This window comes from Neomonachus schauinslandi, chromosome 12 (assembly GCF_002201575.2).
Source record: "Neomonachus schauinslandi chromosome 12, ASM220157v2, whole genome shotgun sequence".
Classification (NCBI taxonomy): Eukaryota; Metazoa; Chordata; class Mammalia; order Carnivora; family Phocidae; genus Neomonachus; species Neomonachus schauinslandi.
The window spans coordinates 54,519,212-54,532,513 of record NC_058414.1 but is presented as its reverse complement, the minus strand read 5'-3'; the positions used below and the strand labels follow the sequence as shown (position 1 = coordinate 54,532,513).

The window sequence follows — 13,302 nt, the reverse complement described above, 5'->3', positions numbered from 1 at the left end:
TGCAAAGTTAAAAAAAGAGAACTAAAGTACAGAACTAAACATATAAATACATAAATTGAATTGAAGTGTCCTAAGAGGGCGCCTGGGTGGCTCAGTCGTTAAGCGTCTGCCTTCGGCTCAGGTCATGATCCCAGGGTTCTGGGATCGAGTCCCACATCAGGCTCCATGCTTGGCGGGAAGCCTGCTTCTCCCTCTCCACTCCCCCTGCTTATGTTCCCTCTCTCACTGCCTCTCTCTGTCAAATAACTAAATAAAATCTTTAAAAATAAATAAAGTGTCCTAAGATCCTTGTTTTCTTCTGGAGGAGGGTAGAAATATTAATGTCTAAGGCACATATATTAAAATAGAAAGGATAACACAGAGTATAAAAGTTCTCAAACAGTAGAAGGAAAAAAATGTAGGCAAAAAAACCTCAACCCAAAAGGAGAGAAGAGAGAAGCATAGAAAAACTGAGATGAACAGAAAGTGCAAAATAAGGTATTAGAAATAATTCAAATAAGTAGTACTTACAATAAATTAAATGGAATATAATTTACCTGCTAAAAGATAATCAGAAAGAATTTAAAAAAGAAAATTAAGCTATATGCTGTTTTGAAAAAGATCTAACTAAAACATAAGGACACAAAATGTTTGAAAAGACACAAAAGGATGAAGATAAGCCAGGAAAACACTAACCAGATAAAAAGGCAGGTTAGTTATATAAATAGCTAATAAAACAGAAAGGCAACAATCATTATTAGGGAAAAAGTAGATCACTACATGATGATAAAAGGTTCCATTCACTAGGAAGATAACAATTTCTTTCTTTTTTTCTTTTTTTAAAGATTTTATTTATTTATTTGACAGAGACACAGCGAGAGAGGGAATACAAGCAGGGGGAGTGGGAGAGGGAGAAGCAGGCTTCCCGTGGAGCAGGGAGCCCGATACGGGGCTCGATCCCAGGACCCTGGGATCATGACCTGAGCTGAAGGCAGACGCCTAACGACTGAGCCACCCAGGAGCCCCTGAAGATAACATTTCTAAACTCATATTGATAAGCCCTCAAAATATATAAAAGAAAAATTAACAGAATTACAGAAGAAACTGAGAAATCTACTATAGTGGATGAATATAATACAACTTTGTCAGTAAGTGATAAATTAACTAGACCAAAAAATTAGGTCATAAAAGACACAAATGACAATTTTACAAAAATTGACAACTTTCAATAATTATTAAAGAACTAGTATCTGATCACGATGTTCCTGGACCACACTGCAATTAAGTTAAAAATCTATAACCAAAGGCTGATTTAAAATCTTACTTCTACTAAACTTACTGGTTACAAGAGAAAACATAATGGAAATTACAAAGTATTTTTAAAAGCAAGTTGCAGAAGAATACACACAGTGTACCATTTATGTAGAGTTTAGAAACATGCAAAACAATACCAGATGTTGCTTACATATACAGTAACTGTTTAAAGAACTGTATGGTAATCAAACACCATATTCAGGGCTGTTTCCTCTCAGGTGGAAGAATGGGAGCTGTCATTGGGAGGAGTACACTGGATGCTTCAGCTGTACTGATTTCTCAAGGTGCTACATAAGTTCAGGAATATCTGCATTATTTTTACACCTTTCTGTACAGCTTAAATATGCATACCAAATTTTAGAATAACAACACTATAGCAATATTTGCCAAAATCCTCAAACTGAGGAAAAAAATAATTAACTTTTATAGGTGTTTATTCAAGTTTAAGATTTAGGCAAAGTACTTTCTTAATTATAGACACCTCCTACCCACTCTACTCATATCCACCTATGTACCACACACATACAGCCAACCAGTCAAAACCCAAGTCCACACCACTAGGACTACAGGTATTCCCATTAAAGTAAGGAAAAGACAAGGCTGCCATTACTCACCATTATTAGTTAATTGAACACTGTCATGAAAAAGCCATTTAATGTAATAAGGCAATGTAATAAAATAATAGAGGGGAAAAGCTAAAATTATCATTATTAGCAGATAAAGGAATAAAGCCCTAGAAAAAGAGAAATCAACTGAAAAAGTTTTAAAAGGGATCAGTAATGACTAATACAAAGAAAAAGATACAATTCATAATAGCAACAACAAAGATATCTAAAAAAAAAATGTTTAAGTGTAGAAGTTATAAAAAGAAAATTATAAATTGTCCAGAATATAGAATTTAAACAAGGTAACAATAATTAAAAGGTACTAGAATGAAATGGAGGAGAAACTGATTTTTGTGTATGTATAAATAAGTGGGAATTTAGTTTATGATGTTTCAAATCAGTGGGAAAAGATGAATTATTCAATAATGATACTGGGCCATCTTGCCACTTTTACAGGAAAAAAAACCCCTAGATTCTTATTTATTCAAATAAATTTCAGTTGGGTATAAGGTTTAAAATTAAAAAAAAAAAGGAGAAAAGAAGAAATCTATTAAGTGCATGAGAAGAATTTATAAAATTAAAAAAAAATCATCTTGGAATAAGGAAGATATTTCCAACTACACCCTAGAGCCAGATTCAGATTTAACAATATAAAAGAACTTGAGATTGAATGTGCCATTTTAAGACCTTTTTTCCCCCTCTTCTCTTAAAAGCCATCCCAGACAACAAGGAAGCAAGAAACAAACACAAACTCTACCTTTGATAATAGAAGATATGTAACCCTAAAACTCAGTTAATGAAGACAGGTAGCAGATAGAATGCTAAACCAAAATGGATGTGGAAGAAGAGGCCAATGAGAAGCAAGCCAAATTATCCTGCAGAACACTGGAAAGAGTCATAATTGGAGATAGGAAGTATCCCAGAAAGTGGGGTGGCGATGAAACAAGAGAACTGTAAAATTCTGAACCAACAACATTTGAACTGCCAGGTCTCCTACACAGTCAGGTAACCTGCCATGCCTTCTCCACTGTAGGATATATGAGGACTGGTCTTTGGAGATATTCTAGTCTCAAGGAATAACACAGAGAAGGATATGAGCCTGAAGACAAGGATTAAATGAAAGTTTACAGGATCAAAATATTCCCTACCCAGGTTTCAAATGTCTGTACCCAGCTATCTGAGAAAATATCTACAGATACTGACATTTGAGGGCTCCTCAATTAAAAAACTGTGTTACACTGATTACCCTACAGTTCAGCCCAAGAGGTGAGAAGCCCATTCACATATACAGCCTTATCTACTGGTTTTATAATAACTTAAGTCTTATAAATATAACTCACAGATGACACCAAACATTTAAGAAAAGCTTCCAATAGCAACAAAAAGAGAAAAAATTCAAAGGTAATATAGACAATACAGACAAGAAAGCATGAAAGGCACTACAATGCTACTTCAGAATAAGATATTATAGCCATGAAATAAGAAATTAGAGAATAAATAAAAGCTCACAGAAATTAAAAAGAGCTGAAATAAAAGTGTTGATAGAAAAATTAAGGCTATCTCCCAGAAGATAGAACAAAGAGGGAAAGATGGATAACAAGAGAGACAAGAAAAGATTAGAGACTCAACTGCTGAAGAATCACAATACCAATAATAGAGAACGAAGAAATCCGTTGAAAAGATAGAAAATGCCCAACATAACTTCAAAAAAAAAAAAGAAAGAGGCACACCAAGTTACATTATTGTGAACTTCCAGAACATCAGGGATATGAAAAAAGATTTTATTTTTTTAAAGATTTATTTATTTGCGGGTGCCTGGGTGGCTCAGTTGGTTAAGCGACTGCCTTAGGCTCAGGTCATGATCCTGGAGTCCCACAATGGAGCCCCGCATTGGGCTCCCTGTTCAGCAGGGAGTCTGCTTCTGCCCTCTGACCCTCCCCCATTTTGTGCTCTCTCTCTCAAATAAATAAAATCTTAAATAAATAAATATTTATTTGAGAGAGAGAGTGCGTGTGCGCGTGCATGTGCCCACACAAGTGGGGGAGGGGCAGAGGGAGATGATCTTCAAGCGGACTCCCGGCTGAGTGCAGAGCCTGGGGCCAGGCTTGATCTCAGATCAGAGCCAGAGATCATGACCTGAGCTGAAATCAAGAGTCAGACACTTACCTGGGCCAAAACCAAGAGTCAGACACTTAACCGACTGAGCCACCCAGGAGCACCCCCAAAGATTTTAAATGCTTACAAAGAGGAATAAAAAATAAAAGGATCAGACCGACATCATATTTCTCAAAAATAACACCAGAAGCTAGTTAATAATGGAGCAATGCCTTCAAAATTCTAACTGAAAATGATTTTCAACATAATTCTATACCCCGTTTAAGAATCCTTCAATGTTTTATGGTAAAATAAAGATATGAGATTCATCAAGTCTCCAAATATTTACTATCATATACACTTTCTCAGGAACCTTTCAGGGGATACATTCCATTTAATAGAATTATGAAAAGGGAAGACCTGGGTTCCAGGAGATAGTGGGTCTAACTTAGGAGAGGAGTGAAAGGACATCCCAGGATGGCAGAGAAGGGAAGTCCAAGACAAGTGTGCCTTAGCATCAGAGTGCAAACAGTCCATATAGGAATATGTAGAAGGAAGGCTCTATGAAGGATGAAGGATGTTTCCAGGAAATAAAAGAAAAGCAACAGATTGTCTAATTGTACAATTTTATTAAGGAGCATTTTCCAGAGGGGTTGGGACGTAGCCTGCAAGTCAAGAAAAACTAAGTAAATGAAAAATATGGCAGCTATTTGGCCTGGAACTCCAGGCCAAAAAAAAAAAAAAAAAGTGATCACAGTACACTATTTGGTTGAATAAAATAAAAAAGGAAACACCAGAAACAAAGTGCAAGAAAGCTATCACACACAAAAGAAAACAAGGCATAAGTAATTTTTATCCTCTACCACATGTGTCCCTATAAAATAAGGGCTGGGGCTAAGTCTTCTCCAAGTAGACAGCTGGCAACCCCAGTGGATTAATTATCTAAAAGAGCTAAGTCTTGAATGTTTCTCCCTGGTGTGGAGTCTGATCCGTTCTAAAGGGTTTAAGCTCAAGAGAAACTGGCTACAGGATCAGGTTATAAATGGACAGCAAGGCAACTTACTTATCACCATCTTAAGGCATTCAGGATTGTCTTGAATAAGTGGTTCAGCTTGTACCGTTTTACTTAAGAAATTCTTTGATATAAGAGGAAACCTGACTTTAGCAAGGATATCAACCATAAATGGCTGGCGATTAGGTTCATCGTATTTCAACCATCTGACAGCAGCATCATAAACCTAAGGGGGGAAAACAGCATAGTAAAGTTCTTAGAAGGCAGCAACATTTCCAATTACCTATTTACTCTCATATTGAAGGTTGGGGGAGGATCTCATGAAGACACAACCACTTATTCCCAATATTTTATTCAGCTATTTTCTTTCATTCCCAAACACTTGCCAGTACTTCACAACAGTTTACCCACTGCTCTCATGATTCTTGTAGAGAAATATTTTTAGAACTAATTACTACTATATAATGTAATCACAGGGAGGATATTGAATTTATGATTTTTTGAAACAAAATATAACTTCTTTTCAGAAGGAGCTATGATGTACATTTCTACTGAAAGAAATCTACTGGTCAATGATAGTTTTAATACATGTTCACTCGGTACCAGGAAAACAGGCTAATTTCCTCAGGGGGCTTCCATCCCAAGAGATATGAAGGTCATCTATGATTTTATTTCAATACGATATTCCTGAATTATGAATTGATAGACTTACCTGTTTTCCAGAAACTTTATGATATAAAAATTCTATATTTAAAAAAATACATTAAAGGATATTTATATAAGAATTGTTTTCAAAGTAGTACTGTAGCACTCATTTATCTTTACCAAACAAGTCCAAGTTTATCAACACAATTTGATTTATAAATTATTAGGGTTTTTTTTTTTTTTTTTTTAAAGTAGGCTGCATGCCCAGGGGCCCCTGAGTGGCACCGTCAGTTAAGCATATGACTCTTGGTTGCGAGATAAAGCCCTGAGTTGGCTCTGCGTTTCGTGCAGAGTCTGCTTGAGATTCTCTCCCTCTGCTCTTCCTGCTCGTGCTCTCTCAAATAAATAAATAAATCTTTTTAAAAAAAATAAAGTAGGCTCCACGCCCAACGTGAAGCTTGAGCTCATAGCCCTGAGATCGAGTCCCATGAACCAGCCAAGTGCCCCACAAATCATGAGTTTAGACACACTGAAAACACACCTATTATTTCATAAACATACACATCTACCACATACATGTTTGAGCTACTTAAATTGGTTAAATTTGGGGTTGGTGTTAATATGGCCTAAGTTCTGATCTCCATATGAATTAATTTTTTATGGGAACTGGCCTATTTTTTTAAAAATAAACTTTTTATTTTGGAAAAGTTTTAGATTTACAGAAAAGTTGCAAAGATAGTACAGAGTCCTCATATACCCTGCACCCAGCTGTTAAAATGTTACATTAGCATGACACTCTTATCACAACTAATGAATCAATTATTAACTAAAGTCCATACTTCTTCTTCCTTTTTTTTTTTTTAAAGATTTTATTTATTTATTTATTTATTTGACAGAGAGAGATAGTGAGAGCAGGAACACAAGCAGGGGGAGTGGGAGAGGGAGAAGCAGGCTTCCTGCTGAGCAGGGAGCCCGATGTGGGGCTCGATCCCAGGACCCTGGGATCATGACCTGAGCCGAAGGCAGACGCTTAACGACTGAGCCACCCAGGCGCCCCTAAAGTCCATACTTCTAAAACTTTAGTTTTTTTGTCTAATTTTTTTCTCTGTCCCATAATCCCATAAAAGATACCACATCACATTTACCCATTATGTCACCTTAGGATCTTCTAGACTATGAGTTTCCCAGACTTTCCTTGTTTCTGATCACTTTGACAGTTTTGAGTGCTGGTCAGGTATTCTGTAAAATGTCCTTCAATTTGGGTTTGTCTGATGTTTTTCTCACGATTAGACCAGGATTACAGTTTTTTAGGAGGAAGACCACAGAGTTGCCATGCCATTCTCCTTACATTATATTAAGGGTGCATGATATCAACATGACTTATCACTCAAAATATTAACGTATAAGTAGTGCTCATCAGGTTTGATGATCTGTAGGTACTGTTTGCCAGGTTTTCTTCAGACTAAAGTTACTTTTAAATTCCCTTTCCATAATGCATATAAGTCAGTTAATTTTGGTCTCAGAACTGAGGATTTTTGTTTGTTTGTTTTTTGTTTTTACCTAGTCAGGTCTTCCAGGTCCAAGTTGTCAACTTGCAGACTAATATAACTCATGACCTTGGGCCATTAAGAAGACCAGACAAAAAATGGCTCAGTGCAAATCTTTTATCTTTAGAACAAAAGTAACTCAAAGCATATGATCTTACAGTATCTCTATTAGTTTTCTATTGCTGATGTAACCAATTATCACAAATTTACTGGCTTCAAATACAGAGAAAGGTGCAGGACTGAAAAGAGGGATTAACTGAATGTCTGCATATCAAAGTGTTACTGTTAGTCCATCTAGCTTCCAAATGCCTGCACCCAGCTTACACCTCTGACAGTTTATTTGACAGTTCTGGAGGTTGAGTCCAAAATGGGTCACACTGGGTTAAAATCAATGTGTCAGCAGGGCTGCCTGAAGGCTCTAGAGGAGAAAGCATTTCCTTGCCTTTTCCAGAATCTAACAGCTGCCTGCATTCCTTGGCTTGTGGCCTCTTCCTCCATCTTCCAAGCCAGCAATCACTGGCCAAGTCTTTCTCACACTGCATCACTCTGACACTGACTCTTCTGCCTCCCTCTTCCACATTTAAGGACCCTCATGATTACATTGGGCCCACCTGAGGTTAAAGACCTCAAAGATCTTTAACTTAACCACATCTGCAAAGTCCCACTTGCCACCATGTAAGGTAACATACTCATTGGTTCTGGGGATTAGGATGTGGACATCTTTGGAGGGGAAGCATTGTTCTTCCTACCATGGTATCCAATAGCTTTATTTCTACTAAATGGCCTCTCTCTCAAATAGAAAGCCCTTATAAGCACCCAAGATTTACTTTTCCTATGAAACAGATTTTGGAATACTCTGTTTAATGTAAAGAACAGATTCTCTCCTAATAGGATTCTTTTCCTTGTCATGTATCCAAACATGAAACATAAGAAATCAAAAAGGATAAAACGTGAGAAGACAATTTAGTCACCTGATCCTCTGCTCTCACAGTCAGTGTGTCCTGGTTCAGGAGATGTGTAACTCGCTTGACATCAAGTTGCAGAAATTCATCAGTTTTGTAAACTTCAGTAAAGTGCTGATGAATGAAGTCATCTGCAGTTGCTTTCAATTCAGGACAATCCAGACACTCTGCTAGCACACTTATACCTAAATACAGAAGAAAATAAATGAATAGAAAATAACTTCAAAAAACCCCAAACATACACTGAAGACAAGTATGACTTCAGAAATATGAGGCTGAATGAATTTCATAAATTCGGATCCTTTTCTGTTCTACTGATTTGTTTATTCTTATGCCAATGAGCATACTGACTTAAGTATGGCTGATTTTGATACTTTGTAGGAAAAGCCCCTTCAATGCTTTTTCACATTTTTCTTGGCTAGTGTTAAACACTTTCTCTTGCAAATAAATTTTAAAATAAGTTTACAACATTCTACTGTAAAAAATCCTGATACGATTTTAAGTTCTACAGCTGTTTTAGGTTCAAAGCAAAATTTAATAGGAAGTAGAGTTCCCACATACTCTTGTTCCACACATGAACAACTTCCTCCATTACCAACACCTCACACCAGGGTGGCAAAGTATTATTATTATTTTTTTTTTGGTAAAGCATTTTTTTTTTTTAAAGATTTTATTTATTGGGGCGCCTGGGTGGCTCAGTCGTTAGGTGTCTGCCTTCAACTCAGGTCGTGATCCCAGGGTCCTGGGATGGAGCCCTACATCGGGCTCCCTGCTTGGCGGGAAGCCTGCTTCTCCCTCTCCTGCTCCCCCTGCTTGTGTTCCCTCTCTCGCTGTGTCTCTGTCAAATAAATAAATAAAATCTTAAAAAAAAAAAAGATTTTATTTATTTGAGAGAGAGAGAATGAGAGCGAGTACATGAGAGGGGGGAGGGTCAGAGGGAGAAGCAGACACCCTGCCGAGCAAGGAGCCCGATGCGGGACTCGATCCAGGGACTCCAGGATCATGATCTGAGCCGAAGGCAGTCGCTTAACCAACTGAGCCACCCAGGAGCCCAGTAAAGCATTATTTTTAAAAATACATTCATCGATGGATTCAATTTGCCTAATGGGGGTGGGGGAGGGGGGCTTGATCCCAGGACCCTGAGACCATGACCTGAGGTGAAACCAAGGGCTGGATGCGCAACCGGAGCCACCCAGGTGCCCCTCATCTTTCCTTCTTGTTTAGACTTGTTAACTATTTTATACCATTCTTTGAAATAGCTTTTCTTTCTCTGGCCAATCTATAGTCTATTAGTGTTATTTTTCTATTTTATTAATTTTACTTTAAAAGGTATTTTCTTCTACTTTCATTAGGTGTCAAAAAATTTTTTTTCCTACCTCCTTGAGTACAACACTCAGTCAAGATAAAAATAAATGCATTTATTTGGAAATATTTAAGACTACAAATTTTCTTTAAAGAAATACTTCAGTCACATTCCAAAGGCTTTGATTTATTCTGTGCTTACTGTCATATATTTCTATACAGCCTGTAGTTCATTTTTTTTTTTTAAGATTTTATTTATTTATTTGAGACAGAGAGAATGAGAGAGAGAGAGCACATGAGAGGGGGGAGGGTCAGAGGGAGAAGCAGGCTCCCCGCCGAGCAGGGAGCCCAATGCGGGACTCGATCCAGGGACTCCAGGATCATGACCTGAGCCGAAAGCAGTCGCTTAACCAACTGAGCCACCCAGGCGCCCCTATGAGTTCATTTTTAATACCTCTTTATAAATGCCTATTTAAATAATTCTTCAGTTAAGTATCTAAGTGTTCAGAATGGGGTGCGAGAAAATAGCTCTCCTTTTGAGGTTAGTTCACAGCTTTATTGCGCTGTAATCAGCAGATGTAGCCTGTCTCTTTTAGGTGCTCCAGATTTTGTTTTTGTAAACAGAATTTGTATTTGTAAGCACTCCAAGGGTGCCGGAAAACTATTTGTGTTCTCTGATTATTGGGTAAAAGATTCTGATATCTAAACAACTTTGTGTTGTTCAAATCCTTACACTTTTCCTAAGCTTTATTTTTGAGATTTCTAGGCAATTCTTTGGTGTGTTTAATTTTTTATTTTAAGTAAACTCCCCGTCACACGTGGGGCTTGAATTCACAACCCTGAGATCAAGACTCACAGGCTCCCCCAACTGAGCCGGCCAGGCGCCCCTGTAGGTAGTTCTATGAGTAGCTCAAAAGCATTCAATAAATTCCTTTTCTGTTTAAGCCAGCAAATCAGTTTATTTTGCTTGTAACAAAGGAAGTTGACCAGCACATCCCTATCTTGAGATCTTTACCTCTTACTTTGCTGTAGTACTTCCCCTAATACTTTTCTCAGAAGGCTATAGGTGGATTATACATTGTGTCTTTGCAATGTCTCCAGTGAATGATGTTTTAAAATGTAATTCTTTTTTTTCCTCCCTCCACCATTTGCGTATCTTATGCTACTACCTTCTAACTTCCTGTTGCAGATAAATTAACATCACTCTGATTCTCTTTCTTTTCTAAGTAAACTTTTATAATAGTTATTTTTTTTAAGATTTTATTTATTTGAGAGAGAGAGTGAGAGCAAGAGAGATCACAGAGGGAGAGAAAGAGGGAGAAGCAGACTTCCGGCTGAGCAGGGAGCCCGACGTAGGGCTTGATCCCAAGACCCTGAGATCATGACCTGAGCCGAAGGTAGATGCTTAACTGACTGAGCCACCCAGGTGCCCCAGTTATCTACTGATGCAGGATAAACAACCCCAGAACTTAGTGGCTCAACCTAACAAAAATGTATTATTTCTTGGAATTCTGTGAGTCAAGTGGGTGGTTCTTTTGAACTGGGCTGGTTTAGCTAATCTCTGTAGTTAGCTGGTTGCTCAGCTGGGGAGTGGATGGTCTAGATTGGCCTCATTTACTTATCTAGTAACAAGTAAGCTGGTTGGTACAGACATCAGCTAGTACAGCTCATCTGTGCCCCAAATGGTCTCTAATCTTTTCATGATGGCAGAAGAGTCCCCAGCAGCAAAGAAGGGCAAGCCCCAATGCACAATCATTTTTTAAGCCTTTGCTCATGTCACATTTGCCAATGTCCCACGGGCTAAAGCATACTACATGGCCAAGTCTAGACTACACAGGGAAAAGACTACCTCTTGATGGAAAGCTACAAAGTCACATATATAAAGGCTTATGCATATAGGGACGGAAAGAATTTGTGGCCAATTTCTGGCTAACCTACCATACTCTTTCTCTCTAAAAGCTTATAAATTCTTTTTATATTGATTTAAAAAAAAAATATGGTAAAACACATGCAACATAAAACTTACCATTAGTGACATTTAGTTTATTCACCATGTTGTACCACCGTCACCACTATCTAGTGCCAGAGCATTTTTAACACCCCAAACAGAAGTTCTCTCTTGATTTTGGAGGCAAAAAATATCACTAGGATACATCGAGGAGAGGAATAGCTTTTTTTTTTTTTTTAAGATTTTATTTATTTATTTGACAGAGAGAGACACACAGCGAAATAGGGAACACAAGCAGGGGGAGTGGGAGAAGCAGGCCTCTCATGGAGCAGGGAGCCTGATGTGGGGCTCGATCCCAGGACCCTGGGATCGTGACCTGAGCCGAAGGCAGATGCTTAATGACTGAGCCACCTGGGTGCCCCTAGGAGAGGAATATCTTACTTCATCAGGTCTGGTACTTAGTTTAGTGTGAAAGGTAAAGTCTTTTTAAGCTCAAATAAGTTTTCTTTTATTACTTCTTTGATACTGCTTTTCCTCTATCTGTTCCTTCTGGACTTCCTACCTCATATCAGTGTCCCTTTATCTTCCATGTCTTTTATGTTTTCACTAATGATTTCCATTTCTTTGCATTTCTGTTTTGTTATCATAAGGCAGTTTTCTCTGTTTGATCTTCTTTAGTTTGATTTTTAGGAATATCCATTCTATTTTTCAATTCAATTGCATTTCATGGAAAATCACAGCTTCCCCCCACCCCTTCATATGCATCCTTTCTATTTTAAGTTCTCCACTTCTTACATTAAATTTGTCTACAGGAAACATTCATTTTGGCTGTTTAGCTTGATATTCTGTCCTCCAAACTACTGGGGGGACTACTTTAATCTAGTACAATCTTTGCTCAATTCCATTAGGTGCCATGAGTTCCTTTAGTATTCATGGAAATCAGCTTGTTGGGGTCTTCTGGGCAGCAGAGAATTGACAAGTGGTAAAAACAAAGACAGAGTTCTCTGATCAGCTCACAGGGAGAGCCATCTCAGGGCTAAATAGAAACAGGGTGAAGTAGTTCCCTTGGGTACTGACAGTATACTTGGCTCAACTGGGTGGGCCACTATATTTACCCCAGGATTAGCCAGAGAATCAGGCTCCCTTCTAGGCTGCTATGCTGTCCTTCCTCTCAGCTTTGAAAACAATGATGACAGAAGGCATCCAGAAGTAAAACTCCTAAATGGTCTCCTCAGAAGCCCAAAGCCTAAGATGTGGTTAGCACAAACTTGCTCCAGGTTCCACAGTATGCTTTGTACCACCATATCCACTCCCTACTCTGGCTGGTTTTCTTTTAATTGAATCACCTGGTTGGAAATTTAGAGCAGTAGGGAGTTAGGGAAAAATACTTAAGTCATCATCTTCCAAAAACTTCTCTGAATTCCCTTTTTACAATAAATTTTGTGAGAATATTTATGTAAGGAGAAATAAGTAAAATCTCAGGAACATTAATCTTATTGATGAATGGAGCCCCAAACTATGGCCCAGAGAAACAGACTCATTCCAGAATGTCTCTGTTGCACAGGTGAGATTAAAATCTTTTTATGTATATGGTCTGGTCTTTTTAAAGAATGTATTTATTTACTTGAGAGAAAGAGAGAATTGCACGAGTGGGGAGAGGAACAGAGGGAGAGGGACAAGCAGACTCTGTGCTGAGTGTGGAGCCCAACATGGGGCTCGATCTCAAGACCCCGAGATCATGACCTGAGCTGAAATGAAGTTGGATGCTTAACTGACTGAGCCACCCAGGTGCCCCCTACAGCAGTCCCTTAATTAGTATCTTAATTTATAGTCTAGGATTTTTAAGTCTTCTAGTATACAATAGCTAGCATATCTGACAATGTGGAGAGGCAAC

General features: G+C 38.1%; 1 protein-coding gene across 3 annotated transcripts in view; it reads right to left on the bottom strand.

Moving 5' to 3' along the window:
• Positions 1 to 13,302, bottom strand: part of KLHL7 (kelch like family member 7) — a 70,236-nt gene that overhangs the window by 33,675 nt on the left and 23,259 nt on the right. For all 3 annotated transcript variants that reach the window (XM_021689838.1, XM_044920272.1, XM_044920273.1), the window contains exons 5-6: positions 8,168 to 8,343; positions 5,056 to 5,230 (exon numbers count right to left, since the gene is read on the bottom strand). In XM_021689838.1, coding sequence (XP_021545513.1) covers positions 5,056 to 5,230; positions 8,168 to 8,343 — 351 coding nt within the window. The remainder of the gene's footprint in view (positions 1 to 5,055; positions 5,231 to 8,167; positions 8,344 to 13,302) is intronic.